This window comes from Ornithorhynchus anatinus, chromosome X5, assembly GCF_004115215.2.
Source record: "Ornithorhynchus anatinus isolate Pmale09 chromosome X5, mOrnAna1.pri.v4, whole genome shotgun sequence".
In the NCBI taxonomy this organism is placed as follows: Eukaryota; Metazoa; Chordata; class Mammalia; order Monotremata; family Ornithorhynchidae; genus Ornithorhynchus; species Ornithorhynchus anatinus.
Genome location: NC_041753.1, coordinates 5,840,325 through 5,858,423, shown reverse-complemented (window position 1 = coordinate 5,858,423; position 18,099 = coordinate 5,840,325). Strand labels below are relative to the sequence as shown.

Genomic DNA, 18,099 nt, shown 5'->3' with positions numbered 1-18,099 from the left:
AATGAATCCCCATTTTGCAGATGAGGCAACTGAGGCACAGAGAAGGGAAGTGACTTGTCTATGGTCACACAGCAGGCAAGTGGCGGGGCTGGGATGAGGACCCAGGTCCTCTGACTCCCAGGCTCGGGCGCTACCCACTAGACCACGCTGCATCTCTCTTATCTTGCTTCCACCACAAAACAAGCCACCAACCCGGATGAACCACAAAATGTCTTTATTGAGGCCCGCCCCCGCACCCATCCCCTCACAGCCAAGAGCACGGTGACTCCCAGCCCCCCGCTGCCCCCAGTTATATAAAATAGCCCCTTTGCTTAAAAAAACTGGCCTAAAAAATACCCCAGCGACCCCCCACCCATCACCGCCTCTACCATTGCTCTGGTTGTGGGGGGTTCCTGCCCTCCTATCTACTTGGGGGGGCGGGACAGGCTGGCCCTGCCTGCAGGGTCATATCATCCTCCTCCCCCACCCCTGCCAAAAATGGGGTGCTGGAGATGGTGGGGGAGCATTATTAAGGAGACAGGGAACACCCCCACATCCTTGATTTTGGAGGGGGAGTCACCCCACCACAGCACCACTGAAGGAGTGTACGGAAAAAGGGGGCGGCCGAGGTGGGTCCGGGGTGGGGGCAGAAGGGAGGGTGAGACTGGGAAGGGGTCCCCCCTCCAGACTGTGTGTGGAAGGGGAAGACGGGAGGTAGGGGAGAGGGGGTATCCCTTACAACGGTCAGAGACCCACCCCAAGCCCCCGTTCCCGAGCCCTCCACCCGCCTCCGGGCGGGGGGTCCCGCGGGGGGCGGGGTCCGGGCGGGCTCAGCAGTCGGTGGTGACGGTGGCCGAGAGCTCCTGGATGCGCCAGGCGCTGCAGGCCTTGCAGAGGATGTGGCCGTCCAGCGGGTAGCAACCCTGGCACTCGCCCTCCGCCGACAGCAGCAGCCCGCACTCCTGGGGCCGGGCGAGAGGCTGCTTCACAGCGGCCCCGGCCCGACCCCGGCCCAACGCCACCCGATCCACGGCAAGCACCACGAATCCACACTCTCCCCCGCTCCGGCCTCAAAACACCCCCTTCCTGATTCCGGCCTTGCCAGTTCCGTGCCCCCACCCTGCCTCCGCCCCCCAACTCCATCGTGTCAGGACCCCGGGATCTCACGCTCGTAGCAACCCACGTGGAAGCTGCTGTCGAGGGCCACATTGAACACAATCTCCTCCTGCCCAGATTTTGCCCTCGGCCCCGCCTTGGCCCCGCACACACACTCACACCACCCCTCCGCCCTCCGTACCTCACACTTGTAGCAGCCCACGTGGAAGCTGCGGTCGAGGGCCACGATGCGCACCGTCTCCTCCTGCCCGGGCTCGGGCATGATGGCACCAGCGCAAACGGAGCAGCGAGGGGCGAACTTCCTGTCGGGGAGGGGACCGACGCGGGGTAAGGAGGGAACGGGGGCCGGGGCAGAGACAGCGGGTCACGGAACGGAATGAGGAGGGAGGTGAAGGGGAGGGCAACCGGGGACATGGGACTGGGGGCAGGCAGGGCCCGGGAGACGGAGCCACTTTTTGAAATCCGTGACCCCACCTCGGTATCTCTGAGAGGTCAGCGGGCCGGGATCCTGCTTAATCGCTACCCCGACCCCTTGGCGGTTCTCGTCCCCTGCCCCGGCTGGGTTTGAGGGCAGTGTGACGGCACCGGGAAGGTATCGGAGGGAAAGGAAGCAGTGCGGTCTGGTGGGAAGAGCCCAGGCCTGGGTGCCCGGCTCCACTACTTGTCTATGTGACCTCGGAAAATTCGCTTAACTTCCCTGAGCCTTGGTTTCCTCAGCTGCAGAAAGGGGATTCAATACCTGTTGTCCCTCCTACTTAGGCTGTGAGCCACATGGGGGACAAGGACTGTGTCCAGGCTGATTAACTTGCACCTATCCCAGCGCTTAGAATAGGGCTTGACACATAATAAAATGCTTAACAAATATCATAATAAAGACAGGTGGGGAGGAGGAGGAGGGACGGGGCAGGAGGGATGGGGTGGAGGCGGCCCAGACCGGTGGAAGTCGTCGATGCAGTGGATCTGGCTGGTGGCGTCGACGGTGAAGGGGACCCCGTCCAGCCCGCGGTGGCAGACGACGCAGGTGAAGCAGGCCGGGTGGTAGGCTTTGCCCATGGCCCGCAGGATCCGGTCCAGGATGGGTTGGGAGCACACGGCACACTTCTCCAAGGTCACCTGGGCCGGGAAAAGCCGGCCGGTCAGCCCACCCCATCACTCTGGTTTGGGGCGAGCGGGTGTCGGGGAGGGATCCTGCCTCCCTGGTTCCCGACCCTCCCGCACACGCTGGGGTCCTGCTTCTCCAGCCCCTTCCTTCCCTCTCAGGAACCTAAGGGTCCTGGCTGGCCCAACCCCCTCATGTCTGCTGTGTGACCTTGGGCAAGTCACTTCTCTGTGCCTCACTGACCTCATCTGTAAAATGGGGATGGAGACTATGAGACCCCCGCCATGGGACAGGGACTGGGTCCAACCCGATCTGCTTTTATCCACCCCAGTGCTGTAGTGCCTGGCACATAGTTAAGTGCTCAATAAATACCACAGTTATTATTATTATCCGTCAGGGGTCCTCCTGGCTCCCCCAAGGATCCTGCCCCCCAGCCTCAGTCCCCTTCCTCCAGAGGTTCTTTCCCGGGACAGGGTGAGGCGGGTTTGTGTGTGGAAGAGGTGAGACTGAGGAAGACCTTCCCCCGCCCCCAGAATACTACTTAGGCACTTACTCTGGGTCAAGCGCAGGTGTGTGTTTGTTAATCGTGTCTGTTTACTGTTGTATTGTCCTCTCCCAAGCCCTTAGTATGGTGCTCTGCACACAGTAAATGCTCAAGAAATTTGACTGACTGGGGTAAATACAAAATTATCAGATTGGACACAGTCCCTGACCCTGCCCTCGGGCTCGCCCATCTAAGACTAAGAGGGAGAAAGGGTATCTTAATCCCTATTTGAAAAAAGAGGAAACTGAGGCACAAGGATAAGTAACTTGCCAGGGGGGCGTCCCGTAAGAGGAAAGGGGTTGTGCCCTCTTCAAAGAAGCCCACCAAAGAGCCCAGGAGTTCTGCTCCCCAGCCCCCACCAGGGTCCAACCGACTTCTGCGTCCAGTCTGCCCACCCACCATCCCTGCCGTCCCCGTGCCCGGCCCCCGGTCCGCCCCCCAGCCCACGCCGCCGTGCCAGGCCCCGGCCCGCCCGCCCCCGGCTCACCAGGTAGCAATCTTCGCAGAAGGCCCTCCGCTCCACGGCGTAGAAATGCTGTCCCCGCAGCCGGGCGTGGCAGGTGGCGCAGACGAAGCAGCCCACGTGGAAGACGCGATCCAGGGCCACGACCCCGGCCCCGTCCCCGACCACGTCCTCCCCGCAGCCCCCGCAGCGGCCTGGGGACCACGGACAAGGCACCCGGCTCAGAGGCGCCGCCCGGCTCCGTCGGAGACACGACCCACGCCGCCGCCACTCTCCCCCACTTTCAGAGTCTTACTTGAAGGCCCACCTCCTCCAAGAGGCCTTCCCCGACTAAGCCCTCCTTTCCTCTTCTCCCACTCCCTTCTGCGTCGCCCTGACTTGCTCCCTTTCTTCATCCCCCCTCCCAGCCCCACGCCACTTACGTCCACCTCATGTATTTCTTTCTATTAGTGTCTATCTTCCCCTTTAGCCTTTAAACTCACTGTGGGCAGGGACTGTGTCTGTTTATTGTGTTGGACTCTCCCAAGGGCTCAGTACAGTGCTTGGCACACAGTAAGCGCTCAAAGAATACAACTGAATGAACGACCAAGCGTCAGACACACACCTGGGGTCACTTTATCCTGTCCATCCCCCTCCTCTCCCCCATCTTCCATCCTCCTCCCCCTCGGTGCAGGTCTGGGTGGAGTGAGTGCCAAGGGGGAATCTTCTCTGCCCACTCCCCTCTCTGCCCCCTCACCAAAATACTCCCCGCTGGGCGGCGGGTGGTTCATATCATGGACCAGCTTCTTCGTGAGTCTCTCCACCTCCTCCTCCGGGGGTCGGCTTGGGGGAGCCTGGGGGGCCGGGGCGGGGGGGGGGGGCAGAGAGAGAGAGGGGAGGGGGGCAGAAAGGGGAGGGGGCAGAGAGGATCCTCTCTCAGCTGTCACTCTGCCCAGACCGAAAGTGAGGTGGTCGGGACAAGGGGAATTAGGAACAGCAGCCCCCTCCCTTAAATTGAGATAGAAGAGTAGCCCCCAGGTGTCTTCCTTCCGCACAACCCTCAGCACCCCCACCAAGCACCTCCATGCACACTTGGCTTCCCACCCCCAGCCCCAGGCCCTAGCCCACCTTTCGGTGTCTGTCTTCCCCCCGAAGTGGCAACCTCCTTGAGAGGGCAGGGACCGTTCCCACTGACTCTAGGGTTTCTGTTTGTTTTATGGTGTTTCTTACGCGCTCATGTGCCAAGCACCGTACTAAGCACTGGGGTAGATCCAAGCTAATTGGGTCAGACAGAGTCCCTGTCTCCCACAGGGCTCACAGTCTTCATCCCCGTTTTACAGATGAGGGAACTGAGGCCCTGAGAAGTGAAGCGACTTGCCCGAGGTCACACAGTGGACAAGTGGTGGAGCCCCGGGTCTTCCCGACTCTATCCCCTAGGCCGTGCGGTTAACTGGCCTCTCTCTAGTGCTCGGTCCAGCGCTCTGCACACGGTGAGCGCTGAATCAACACTTCCGTTTGGTCGAGCTATCCATCTCCCTCTAGCCTCTACTTCCTCAGGGACGCTGGGCATCTGTCTCGGCCCCTAGCCCTCTCCCCCACCCTTGACACCCCACCCCACCAACTCACCTTAGGTAGGTAGCTGCCTCCTCCTCCTGCTCCGATGGGATGAGCGCCTCTGGGACGGTCCTCCTTCCCCCCCGGCTCCGCCCGGCCCCTGTAGCCGGCCTCCCAGGCCTCGGCCCGGCCCGCGGGGGGCGGCTGGGGGGCCGTGGGGGCTCCGTAAGCCTGCTGAGCCCCCCGCCTGGGCTGGCTGTAGCCGCGGACGGGCTGGGCTACCTTCACCTGGACGGGGAAGGCCGGGCCCGCCGGCGTGCTGGCCGTGGCATAGGAAGCTGGTGTGGGGCCACCATACGGCGGGGCCGGGGCCCGGGGGGTGGGGTGGCTTCCCCCGACCGATTTTGGGGGGCCTGGCCGGTAGGCGGGGGGCCGAGGGGGCTCATAAACCTGGAGAGGAACACGAGGGGGATAGAAAAAAAACCGAATGCCGTGTCTGACTGCCACGTGGTGAGAACGGGGGAGGGGATCGGAGGGGAAGGATGGAGGGGTCCTCTCTGACCCCCGGCTCCTTTTTCTGCCACGGGCGTTTCCGCGGGAGTAGTCGGGGGGTTGGGGCTCTAGGGGAAGAAGGGTGTCAAGCCTGGGCTCCTTGTGGGCAAGGATTGAGTCTTCCAATGCTGTTGTCGTGGTCTCTCCTGAGCATTGAGTCCAGTGCTCACGGTAAGTGCTCAATAATAATAATAATGATGGCATTTGTTAAGCGCTTACTATGTGCAAAGCACTGTTCTAAGGGCTGGAGGGATACAAGGTGATCAGGTTGTCCCACGTGGGGCTCACAGTCTTAATCCCCATTTTACAGATGAGGGAACTGAGGCATAGAGAAGTGACTTGCCCAAAGTCACACAGCTGACAAGCGGCGGAGCCGGGATTAGAACCCACGACCTCTGACTCCCAAGCCCGGGCTCTTTCCATTGAGCCACGCTACTTCTCTAAAAATAAAATACCACTGAGGGACTAAAGCAGGACCAGGGGCAAAGGGGGAAAGGGCAAGGGAGGGTGGGCTAGACTGGAAGCTCACTGCGGGCAGGGAACGGGTCTGCCTGCCAACGTAGTGTACTCTTCCCAGCGTGTAGTACAGTGCTCTGTACACCGCAGTCGCTCAATAAATACGACCGAGTATGAAGGTAGACTGCAAACCCCTCGTGGGCAAGGAATGCGCTCACCTACTCTGTGGTATCATCCTCTCCCGAGTGCTCAGGCCAGCGCTCTGCACACCGTAAGCGCTCAGTAAATATGACAGATGGACGGATGGGTGGGGTGAGCGTCCAGGGGTGGGCGGGATGAGGGCAGGGGGTGACGGCTCACCTGGGCGTCGGGCCTGCGGGGGGCCGCGTGGCCTCGGCCGCTGTCCAGGTCGGCCAGGACGCTGGTCAGGGAGTCGATTTCGGCCTCGATGGTCCTGGGGCTCAACGGCCCCCGGTCCGCCGTGCGGCCCTGGACAGGCCAACGGGGTGGTTAGCGGGTCGTCGCTGTCATCCCCGGGGCCCAGGGGTCCCGCCGCCCCCTCCCCGCTCCTCACCTGGAGGTGTTGGGGGGCCCCGGGGGGACCCCCCCAGGCCGAGGCCCGCTCCTCCGGCGCCCTCGGGGGAGGGTAGCGTTGGTCCGGGGCGGAGGGGACCGGGGCCGGCCCGAAGCCCGGCCCGGGGTGGTCCGGGTGGGTGCGGGGGGGTCCGAGGTGGTCGGGGTGGGTGCGAGGGGGCGGCCCGCCTGGCGGAGGAGGGCAGGAGGCAGGTCAGCTCGGGGGAGGAGGAGGGTGGGGGGTCGCCCTCGCTTCCCTGCCCCCCGACACCGCTGCCGGCCGGGCCCGCCCCTCGCCCAAGCCCGGGGAGCACAGGGAGCCGGCAGGGAGCACTGGGGGCTGGTGGGAAGCACGGGGGAGGACAGGGAGCCGACAGGGAGCACTGGAAGCCAAGGGGGAGCACCGGGGACTGGTAGGGAGCACTGGAGAGGACGGGGAGCCGGCAGGGAGTACTGGGAGCTGGTGGGGAGCATCGGGAGCCGGTGGGGAGCATTGGGGAGCACAGGGGGACGGCAGGGAGCACTGAGGACTGGTGGGGGGGGGACTGGTGGGGAGCACCGCAGACTGGTGGGGAGCACTGGAGACTGGTGGGGAGCACTGGAGACTGGTGGGGAGCACCGAGGAGCACTGCGAGCCGACAGGAGCATCGGGGCCCAGTGGGGAGCATTGGGGGCCGGTGGGGAGCACCGACAAGTACCGGGGAGCACTTGGGCGCATCGGGGAACACCGAGGATCGGGAGTGGGGGCGGCTCAGTCCCCGTTACCTGTTCCGGGGGTGGGGGGCGTCCTCCCCGGGGGGCGCTGAGGCTGCTGATGCTGATGCTGCTTCGGGGGCAGCCAGGTGGGGCCCGACATGGCCTGGGGAGCAGAAAAGGGGAGAGGGGGGAAAAGGGGGGGAAGGGGGAGAAGGGGGGAAAGGGGGAGAAAGGGGGAGAGGGGGAGAAAGGGGGAGAGGGGGAGAAAGGGGGGGAAGGGGGAGAAAGGGGGGAAGGGGGAGAAAGGGGGAGGGGGAGAAAGGGGGGAAGGGGGAGAAAGGGGGAGAGGGGGGAGAAAGGGGGGAAGGGGGGAGAAGGGGGGAAGGGGGAGAAAAGGGGGGTGAGGGGAGAAAGGGGGAGAGGGGAGAAAGGGGGTGAAGGGGGGAGGGGGAGAAAGGGGGGGAGGGGGAGAAAGGGGGGAGGGGGAGAAAGGGGGGAGGGGGAGAAAGGGGGGAGGGGGAGAAAGGGGGGAGGGGGAGAAACCCTTGAGCGTTGAGACGCCCCGTCCCCCTCCTCCGGCCCCCCGCCCCCTCCTCACCTCGGCTCCTCGGATCAAACTCGTCCGTCGCCCCCCGCCCCACTTGCCCCCGCCCCCCAACTTCTTCCCCAATTTGGGGGCGGGGCGACCCCTCCCCCCCCGCCCCGTGACGTCACCGCATTCCTGGGCGGGTCACGAGGCGTCCGGGGCCCGGGCCCAGGCCCAGGCCCAGGCCCGGCCCTCCCGGCATCCTCTACGCCCGACACCCCCGGCCCACCCCCAGCCCCCTCCTCACACCCCCAACTCCTCCCCGCCCCCCAGACCCCCCCATCCCCCTCCTCACACCTCCCCAACACCTCCCCGCCAGCCCCAGGCCACCCCCATCCCCCTCCTCACACCCCCCCAACTCCTCCCCACCCCCCCATCCCCCTCCTTAGACCCCCCCCATACCTCCCCGCCACTCCCATCCCTCTCCATCCCCCTCCTCAGACCCCCCTCCTCAGACCCCCCTCAACACCCTGCCACCCCCATCCCCTCCTCAGACCCCCCAACACCTCCCCCAGGCCCACCACAGCACCACCACCTTCTAGGCAGCCCTCCCTGCTGCCTCCCCCGCCCCCAACAACGCCCCCAGCCAGTTCCCCTTAACTTCATTTGTTCCATTTTGAGGACGGGTGTGAGGGTCCGGGAAGGCTCCTCTGAAGAGGGCCCGACCCCCCTCGCCCGCCACATCACCCCCGGACGGGTGACTCTCCTCAGTGCCTCAGTCTCCTCCTGTCAGATGGGGATTAAATCAATGATAATTATCGGCATTTAAGACCTCGCTAGGGACCAGGCACTGTGCTAAGTGTCCATCCCCTTGATTCTTATTTATCGTGATGAAGTCGTCTGGTTTTGTCCGTCCGTCTCCCCCGATTAGACCGTGAGCCCGTCAAGGGGCAGCGATGGTCTCTATCTGTTGCCGAATTGTCCATTCCAAGCGCTTAGTACAGTGCTCTGCACATAATCAACGCTCAATAAATACTATTGAATGAATGTATGAATAAGTGCCGAGGTACATACGGCCAGACCGGGTTGGTCACAGTCCCCTCCGCATGGGCCGACAGCCTCCAATCCCCGTTGACGGATGAGGGAACCGAGGCACAGAGAAGCTCGAGCGACTTGTCCGAGGCCGCACAGCAGAGATGTGGAGCCGGGATCAGAACCCAGGACCTCCTGAGCCCCAAACCCGCCGTCTGCCCTCTAGGCCGAGCTGTACCCATTCTCCCTCTTGGACGGGGAGCCCCACAGCGGGGACTGGGCCTGCCGTCCATCTGATTTATCTACCCCAGTTGGTCCGTCAGTCGTTTATGGGGCGCCTGTTGCGGAGGACTTTACTGAGCGCTCGAGAGAGGACAGAATGACCATAGACAAACATACCTCGGCGCTTGGCCCAGAGTAAGCGCCTCATTAGCACCCAGGGGGCGCACCCCCTCCCGGGAGGCGGACACACACACACACGAGTTGGACAGTAGTGTGTTTCTTTTTATTGTCAGCAAAAAATTAAAAATAGGTGGAGGGGATGGGGGGAGTGAGTCCTGTCAAGAATGGAGTGAGGTAGGCTAGAGCTTCATCTGGGGAGGGGCGAGGAGGGTGGGGGTGGAGAGACCCCTCCCAACAAGGCACCTGTGACGGGCGAGATCCGGACGGCCACCCTCGGCCCCCCCGAAAAGGCGGAGGGCGGGGAGAGGGGTGGGGGCAGCTCTGGGTCAGTGCAGGCAGCCCACTGAGGGGCGTGGTCCCTCCCCCCCTTCCCCCTCACCCCCCGGGGGCCGGGGGTCCCAGGTCTGGGGCGGGGGGCGGCTAGAGGTCGGTGCAGGTGACCGGGGTGAGGCCGTGCACGAGCAGCGCGGGGCCCAGGCCGCGGCTCAGCCGCTCCAGCAGGGCCAGGTAGGAGGGGTAGCGGGCGGCGTCGGCGGGGGGCCGGGGCAGGTAGAGGAAGGTGAGGGCCGTGGAGCCCCCCCCGGCCGGCCCGCCCCCCTGCTGGGCCCTGACCAGGGCGTTGGCGCCGACGGCCAGGGCCTCCGCCTCCGCCTCGCCGCGGTGCCCGTTGACGAAGTCGCCCTCCTCGCCGTCCCCGCCGTCCCCGCTCCCCTCCCAGGCCACCTCCCGCACCTCGGCCCGGATCCGCAGCTGCTCCAGGAGCGCCCGCAGCCGCCCCTCCCCGGCCCCCGCCGGCTCCCGCGGGCCCGGGCACAGGAAGATGCGCAGGCGGGCGCCGCGCCAGGCCGGCACCATGCCCAGGATGGTGGCCATCTGCAGCACGAACAGGCCGCACACGTCCACGTAGCCCGGCCCGCCCCGCGGCCGCAGCAGGTTCAGCGGCCAGATGTCCAGGTGGTGGGGCGGGGGCAGCGGGCCCGGTCCTGCCCCGGCCCCCGCCGCCATGCCCAGCCGCTCCGGGGGCAGCCCCCCGGCCCCCCGGGCCAGGACCACGTTCTTGTTCATCTTGAGGGCGTCGGCCACCATGGCCACGTAGTCCTGGGGGTGAGGCGTGGGGCTGCCGGCCTCCCGGGGCGGGGGGAACGGGGAGGGGGCCCCCGCCGGCTCGGAGAAGGCCGGGTCCGACAGGAAGTGGTCCTGGGGAAGGGTTTCGTCGTAGAAGCCGAGGACCAGGGTGTTGGGCTTCATGCCTCCTGGAGGGAGGGAAGACGCAGAGAGACGGGGCGGATGGGAAGGAGATGGGTGACCATCGCCGGGGTAATAATACTAGAATAATAATCACTGTGGTATTTGTTAAGCACTTACTATGTTCTAGGCACTGTTCTAAGCGCTGGCACAGATACAAGCAAGTCGGCTTGGACCCGGTCCCTGTCCCACAGGGGGTTCACATCTTTAATTCCCATTTTACAGATGAGTGACCCGAGGCCCAGAGAAGTAAAGTGACTCGGCCGAAGCCCCGCAGCAGATCGGTGGCCGAGCCGGGGTTAGAACTCAGGTCCTTCTGACTCCCAGCCCCGGCCCCTAGCCACTAGGCCACGCCACGCTTACTCCGTGCCCAGCACTGACCTAGGCGCTGGGGCAGATACGAGCTCGTCGGTTCCCTGGCCCACACGGGGCTCAGAGTATTAGGGGGCAGGGAGACCACGTGCTCAATCCCCGTTTTCCAGAGGAGGAAACCGAGGCACCGAGAGGTGAAGTGACTTGCCCGCGGTTGCGGGGCAAGCGGGTGACAGAACCGGCATTAGGTCCGGGCTCTTTCCGCTGGGCCTCACTGCTTCCCCTCACCCGCCAAGCTGTCCACTAAAGGGGTCCGGACCCTCCACCTGCCGGGCCGGTCATCTGAGCCTGGTCCGACCGCTCTCTGGCTCCCGGGCCGCGGACCGGTGAGCTCGCCTGACCCCCGACCGGGCCGTCTCCCAGGCCGCTGTGACCGGGCTGGGGTGACGCGGGGAAGGGGACCTAAGGGGGAGGGGACGGGGGGCGGGGTCTCACCCAGGCCGGAGATGCGGAGGAGGTGCTGGGCTCCATGCCGCACGCTGGGGGACAGCGTGAGATCCACGAAGGCCTTGACCTGAGCCCGATCCACCAGGCCCAGCCAGGCCTCATACTGGGGCTGCACCGGGTCTGACGGCAGAGAGTCTGGCCCAGCCAGAGGCGGGTGGGGGGATCGGAGGGGAGGGCGGGTCATCTCCAGGGCCCGAGACCCCCACCCCAAGAGAGGAAGCAGTTGGGGGGGGGCGGTCTCACCGAGGTCCCCCGGGGTGACGTGTCCGAGGACGTAGAGGCCGCCCTTTCGGGGCCGACTGACCGGGGGAGCGGGATTCCCCCCAACCCGGGGAGGAGGCAGACGGGGAGGTGTGGTCTCACCGAGGTCTCCCAGGGTGACGTGTCCGAGGACGTAGAGCCCCCCCTTCTTGAGCTGGTTGGCCAGGCGGAGCAGGGGCAGGGCCCCCCGCGGGTTTCCCACCAGCAGCAGCAGCTGCGGCCGCCAGAACTTCACGTGCTCCTTGCGGACGTCCAGGCGCAGCAGATATTTACGCACCTGGACGACGACGACGGCAGACCGGCGGGGTCGGCGGGGACGGGGTCCGCGGGGAGGGTCGGCTCGGGCGGGGATTCAGAGGGAGCTGGAGGGGGGTCGGCGAGGGTGGGGGAGACCTGGTCGAAGGGGTCGGGCTGGGGATCGGGGACCGGTTGGCCTGATGCCCCGAGGGAGCCCCGCGGCCTCCCCGCCTCCTCCCCCCATCCCGGCCCCCCGGGGGCGGACCTGGTGGAAGAGCAGGGCCTGGCTGACGTATCCCCAGCTGGTGGGCCCGCCGCGGGCGGTCAGCAGGCCGGACAGGAGGGCCATGAGCAGCAGCGACGCCCCCGCCGCCCCGGGGCTGATCAGGAACATCATCAGGAGGCACGAGGCCACGCCCAGCAGGCACGTGTGCCACGAGAACAGGCCGAACGTGGGGCTGGGGGCGAGGCCGGCGGGCGCCGCGTCAGACCGCCGGCCCCCGGCCCCGCCACCTCCCGGCCCCCCACCCGGGCCCTCCTCACCGGAAGTTGGGGGCGGACGCCCACTCCAGACTCAGGCAGGACAGGTCCACGGCCGCGTAGGCCACCAGGTAGAAGACGGTCACCACGGCCGCCAGCGTGTTCAGCTTCCCCACCAGCAGCACCACCTGGGCCGGGGGCAGGACGCCTGGGTCCCCTCCCCCAACCCGGCACCCCCCGCCCCCGGGGGCTGGACGCGGGGGACGGGGGGACCCGCACGGGGGGACGACGGCACACGGGGCGGGGCGTGGCGGTCCCGGGTCTCACCTGCACCAGGGCCCAGGAGTAGAGCACGGCCCCCCAGGGGTTCCCGCCCTGGGTCACGACCTTCGCGGGAGCCAGGACCAGCCCTGGGGGGGGGGAGACGGGGTGACCCCCCTCCACTCAGTCAGGACCCGTCCCCTCCCCCGAGCTTCCGGGGACGCGGGAGGGGGCAGGAGGGCCGGGTCGCTCACCGAACAGATCGTCCCGGGCGAGGGCGTGGAGGATGCGGGAGGCCCCGATGAGCGAGCTCATGGAGGCCGACAGGGACGTGGCGTAGACCCCGACCAGGACCAGCGGGGGCCACAGGCTGATGGCCCGGAAGAATCCGTAGTCCTCCTGCAGCAGCGTCCTGGGGGTGGCGGGGGGAGACCGCAAACCCTGTTCTCCCCTCCGCCTCCCCCTCTGGACCGGAGGCCCGTTGTGGGCGGGGAATGCGTCCGTTTATTGTTCGACTGGACTCTCCCAAGCGCTTAATACAGTGCTCTGCACACAGTAAGCACTCGATAAATACCACTGATTGTGAATAAGATGGAGACCACACTCTGAATTCCCCCTCTAGACTAAAGCTTCTTGTGGGCAGGGAATGTTTCTGTTCATTTTTCTCTGGGACTCTCCCAAGCGTCCAGTACAGTGCTCTACACACGGTAAACTCTCTCGATACCACCGATCGATCGTGGTAAAGAGGGAGACCACGTTCTGAATTCCACCTCTAGACCGTAAGTTCATCGTGGGCCGGGAATGTCTGTTTACTGTTCTAGCGGACTCTCCCAAACGCTTAGCACAGTGCTCTGCAGACAGTAAGCCCTCATCAAATACCACTGATTGTGATCAAGCTGCTGACCGCACTCTGAATTCCCCCTCTAGACTGTCAGCTTGTGGTGGCAGGGAATGTGTTCATTTTCTAATGACTCCCCCAAGTGCTTATGCACGTGGTAAGCGCTCCATAAATACGATCGATCGATGTGAAGATGAAGAGCACGCTCTGAAGTCCTCCTCTAAACTCTCAGCTCATCGTGGGCAGGGAATGTCTCTTTATCGTTCTGTTAGACGCTCCCAAGCACTCAGTACAGTGCTCTGCACACAGTAAGCGCTCAATAAATACGACTGACTGCCCCTCCCCGCTCCCCCGTACCTGTTGCAGGTGAAGCTGGACAGGAAGAACAGGAGGGCGTAGACGAAGAAGGTGTAGACGACGGCGATGATGGTGCCCAGGGGGATGGCCCGGCTGGGGTCTTTCAGCTCCCCTGGGGGCACAGATTGGACGCTCATTTCTTTCGGTCATATTTATTGAGTGCTTACTGGGTGCAGAGCACTGTACTAAGCGCCTGGGATGCTCCCCGAGGGCCGGCGGCGGGCCCCTCGCCTCTGGGGCTGCTTCACTCTCCCAAGCACCCAGTCCAATTAATCTAGGGGTGGTATCGATTCATTCGAGCGCACGCACTGAGCGCCGACTGGGTGCGGAACGCTGTACTAAGCGCTTGGGACAGTCCGAGATAACCCAGCCGGGAGACCCGTTCCCTGCCCACAAGGAGCTTCCAGTCTAGATGGGGGAGGCAGACATTAACAGAAATAGATAAATCACAGATCCCAATCGATCGATCAACGGCATTTACTGAGTGCGGAGCACTGTACCGAGCGATCGGGAGAGTCCGCTGCAACGGAGCCGGTAGATACGTCCCCTGCCCACGAGGATTTCACGGTCTGGAGTACGGTGCAAGCTCGTGGCGTTCTACTGTCCTCTCCCAAGCGTTCCGTACAGTGCTCTGCACCCAGTAAGCGCTCCAAACGACTGAATTCATTAATGGCGCTCACTGCCTGGTACCCAGGGATGCTCCGCTTCACCAGGGCTCAAAATCCCACAGTGCTCGGGGGAGGGTCGTCCCCCCATCCCGGGGTCAGGGGCCGGGCGGGACACCTACCAGACATGTTGGCCCCAGCCATGATGCCGGTGCAGCCGTTGAAGAGAACCGCGAAGACGCTGGCAAAGGTCATGTTGACCCCGGTGGTATAATCCTGGGCGTAGCCGGCTACGGGGACCAATCCATCCATCCCTCGGTCAGTGGGATTTATTGAATGCCTACTACGTGCAGAGCCCTGGGCTAAACGCTTGGGAGGGTCCGACGCAACGGGGTCGGCGGATACGTTCCCTGCCCGCTAGGAGCTCCCAGTCTAGAGGAGGAGACGGACACGGATATAATCCGTTTATTTGTCCTGTTGACCTCTCCCGAGGGTTTAATGCAGGTCCCCGCACCCGATAAGCGCTCGATAAATACGACTAAATAAATGAATGATGGGCATGGGGCTGAGGGTGGGGTGAATCCCAAGGGCTTACACAGTGCGGCCCAGTGGACAGAGCCCGGGCCTGGGAGTCGGAGGACCTGGGTTCGAACCCCGCCACTTGCCCGCTCTGTGACCTTGGGCAAGTCGCTTGCATCTCTGTGCCTCAGTTTCCTCTTCGTATGGTGGGGGTTCAATACCTGTTCTCCCTCCTACTTAGTCTGGGTGCCCCCTATAGATTGCTCTTGTCTGCTGTGGGACCTTGGGCGAGCCACTTTAATCCTCCGGGCCTCGGTTCCCTCATCTGTAAAATGGGGGATTGAGGCGGCGAACCCCCTGTGGGACAGGGACTGTGTCCAACCCGGATAATAATAATAATAATAAATGATAATAATAGTATCTGTTAAGCGCTTACTACGTGCCAAGCACTGTTCTAAGCCATGGGGTAGATACGAGGTTGTCAGGTTGTCCCACGGGGGGGCTTACGGTTTCAATCTCCATTTTACAGATGAGGGAACTGAGGCAAAGAGAAGATAAGCGCCTTGAGCGAGGTCACACGGCCGACAAGTGGCGGACTCTTAACTTGTGTCCGCCCCAGCACTTGGTACAGTGCCCGGCACATAGTGAACGCCTAATACCACAATTATCGTTATTACTGTATCTCCCCTCCAGTGCTCAGTACAGTGCTCGGCACGTAGCAGGTGCTCCACAAAGGATCTTCTAGGGCCAGGGGCTTTGCAGCCAATTCCGGGAGGATGCGGGGGGGGGGGGGGCCATGCCGGACACCCGACTCACCGTACAGATTGTCCCGCAGAGTGCTGGTGTTGAAGCCGGTGAAGCGTCCGTGCTGGGGGGGGCCCGATGGAGCCATTGGGCCCCGGGCGGGGGGGCAGGGGGACGTCCCGGGGCCCCACGGCCACGAAGCTGACCAGGACGGAGGCCAGGGAGCCGCTGACCAGCAGGAAGGTGAGGAAGGCGGCCCGGGCGTACAGTCCCGCCCCCAGGGTGCAGACCCCACCCACCAGGCCCAGAAGCAGCGTCCCGTACAGCAGGCTCCAGCCGTACCCCTGCGGCAGCACCCGGACCCCCGACGGGACCCCCGCGTCTGCGGAGGAGGAGGGGGGGGGTCAGTGCGTCCTCCACACCACCATCCCCCCACCCTCCCCGACCCCCAACTTTGAGCCTGGACCGGGGCCATCCTCTAAGCTCCCTGTGGGCAGGGAACGTGTCTCATATTGGACTCTCCCGAGCACTCAAGTAGTGCTCTGCACACAGTAAGTACTTAATAAACACCATCGACTGACTATTCATATTAATTCTTGTTCTCCCCCCTCTAGATTGTCAGCTCCTTGTGGACAGGGAATGGGTCTTTTATAGTGTTCTACTGAACTCTCCCAAGCGCTCTGCACACAGTAAGCACTCAATAAATTAACTGTCTATTCGTATTAATGTCGTCTCTCCCTCTGGACGGTAAGCTCCTTGTGGGCAGGGAATGTGTCTGTTTATTGTCGTGTTGTCCTCTCCCAAGAGCTCAGCACAGCGCCCTGCACACAATAAGCGCTCAGTAAATACGATCGACTGACTATTCATAGTAGTGCCTGTCTCCCCCCAGACTGTCAACTCCTCGTAGACAGCGAATGTGTCCGTTATAGTGTTTTTACTGTCCCAGGCGCTCAGTACACATAGTAAGCGCTCAATATAAATTGATGATGATGAATTGAATCAATGAATGACTACAGAAGGGCGAGAGATAAACAAGGGAGGGCCCAGCGTCCAGCGCCGAGACCCTGGGCCAGGCGTCAAGAGCCCCGGTTTCTAACCCCCGTCCCCGCGTGACCTCGGCCGGGTCACTTCAGCGCCTCGACCTCCCCACCTGCAGAACTGGGAGAAAACGACGGCCCTCCCCGCTGCCGAGAGCGGAAGCTCCGCGTGGGGCAGGGACTGGGTCCTACCTCATCATCTCGAACCCGCCCCAGTGCCCGGGCGATTATTACAGAGAAGCAAAGGGAGGGGCAGGAGAGCCGGGGAGGGGTCCGGGGGGGGGGGGTCTCACCAGTCCCGAAGACGTCCAGCACAGCCTCCACGAGCCCCAGCACGTAGACGGCGCAGCCGCACACGTTGGCCAGGTAGAACATGAGCCGATGCTGCCCCGAACTCGGGGCCCAGCGTACGGCTGATCATGACTGAGGCGGGTGGTCAAGAGAAAAGAACGGGGCTGGGGTGGCCCGGGGGCTCGCGACCCCTCCCCCGACCTGAGCGCCAGCTCCGCCTGGGCGGGACACGGGTCTCGGATACCATCGAGCTCCCCGCTCGACGCTCAATACGGTGCCCTGACCACCCGCCTGGCAGCTCCATCCTCAGTGGAACAGGCCGTGACCTCCCCCTACCCGCCTTGCCCTGCAGAAGCCCCCAACCCGGCACAGCCACCTGTCGGCTGTGTCACTGTGGGCAAGTCACTTAACTTCTCTGTGCCTCAGTTACCTCATCTGTAAAATGGGGATTAAGACTGTGAGCCTCATGTGGGACAACCTGATTACCCTGTATCTCCCCCAGCTGCACATAGTAAGCGCTTAACAAATACCATCATTATTATTATTAACCCCCTTCTCAGTCCCCTGGGGAACCCCAAAGCCCCTCGGTCGGTTCCCGCGGGAAGCCCGGCTGCCCCGCAACCTGAGGGAAAACTGGGGATGCGGAGAGAAGAGGTCGGGGTCAGGTGGACCCCTGACCATTAAGGTGGAGCGTTTTTTTAATGGTATTTGTTAAGCGCGCTTACTACGTGCCAAGCACTGTTCTAAGCGCTGGGGAAGTTAGGAGGTAATCAGGTGGTCCCACGTGGGGCTCACACGGTGCCTCCTCCGAGAGGCCGCTCCGGCTTGGGTCCCTTAAGCCACCGGCTGACCCCGTCGGGTGGGTCCGGCCCACCGGGGTCGCCCGCCGGCCCCTCCCCCGGGTGCGTGTGGGGAGGCTGAGGGGGTCGCGGGACCCCCGGGAGGATACAGTAGGCACCGCCCCGCGCACGGCCCCGTTGGTGGCGATGGCGCAGACGGAGAGCACGGTGAGGACGAGGATGAAGTAGGCCACGAACAGCATGGCCAGCGCCTCGAGGAGTCCCGCGTGGCCGACCACGAACCCTGCGGGACAGAGACGTGGCCGCGAGACCCCTCCGATGGCAACCGCGAACCTGGCAGCGGGGCCTCCCGCCGCGCCGACCCCGAACCCCCAGGGCGGAGAGTGACCGAGACCCCCGCCCCCCGACCACGGCCAACCGCGAATCCTACAGGCCAGCGACGTGGCCGTGAGACGTCCACGAGCCCCATGGGGCAGAGACGTGGGAGTGAGACGGTCCCGCGTGGCCGACCACCGGCCCCGCCTCGGGGGAGGCGGGGGAGCAGCGGGCCGGCCCCCCGACACTGCTGGGCGCCCTCTTCGTTCATTCAATAGTATTTATTGGGCGCTTACTATGTGCAGAGCACTGTACTAAG

General features: G+C 64.0%; 2 protein-coding genes across 2 annotated transcripts; both read right to left on the bottom strand.

Moving 5' to 3' along the window:
- Positions 1–192: 192 nt before the first annotated feature.
- Positions 193–7,667, bottom strand: TRIP6 (thyroid hormone receptor interactor 6). The gene is made up of 10 exons (XM_029055105.2): positions 7,610–7,667; positions 7,081–7,174; positions 6,317–6,504; positions 6,103–6,231; positions 4,807–5,184; positions 3,938–4,034; positions 3,226–3,395; positions 2,030–2,208; positions 1,277–1,397; positions 193–941 (listed from the first exon to the last, which is right to left on the bottom strand). Exons 2-10 carry the CDS (start codon positions 7,169–7,171, stop codon positions 810–812), a joined length of 1,485 nt encoding a protein of 494 aa, XP_028910938.1. The 5' UTR covers positions 7,172–7,174; positions 7,610–7,667; the 3' UTR covers positions 193–809.
- A 1,385-nt stretch (positions 7,668–9,052) lies between these two features.
- On the bottom strand, positions 9,053–17,734 carry SLC12A9 (solute carrier family 12 member 9). The gene is given in 13 exon segments (XM_029055103.2): positions 9,053–10,224; positions 11,024–11,170; positions 11,399–11,573; positions 11,799–11,991; positions 12,077–12,201; positions 12,341–12,423; positions 12,529–12,686; positions 13,470–13,581; positions 14,257–14,364; positions 15,410–15,476; positions 15,478–15,719; positions 16,668–16,797; positions 17,615–17,734. Coding segments are annotated over 12 exon segments (2,325 nt in total). The 5' UTR covers positions 16,750–16,797; positions 17,615–17,734; the 3' UTR covers positions 9,053–9,391.
- Positions 17,735–18,099: the final 365 nt, after the last annotated feature.

Excerpts from the sequence above, each read along its gene's own strand:
- TRIP6 (XM_029055105.2), bottom strand. The coding sequence starts at position 7,171 with ATGTCGGGCCCCACCTGGCTGCCCCCGAAGCAGCATCAGCATCAGCAG. Across the intron at positions 5,185-6,102 it reads CCCGCAGGCCCGACGCCCAG|GTTTATGAGCCCCCTCGGCC; the intron begins GTGAGCCGTCAC and ends GTTCCTCTCCAG. Across the intron at positions 4,035-4,806 it reads GAGGCAGCTACCTACCTAAG|GCTCCCCCAAGCCGACCCCC; the intron begins GTGAGTTGGTGG and ends CCGGCCCCCCAG.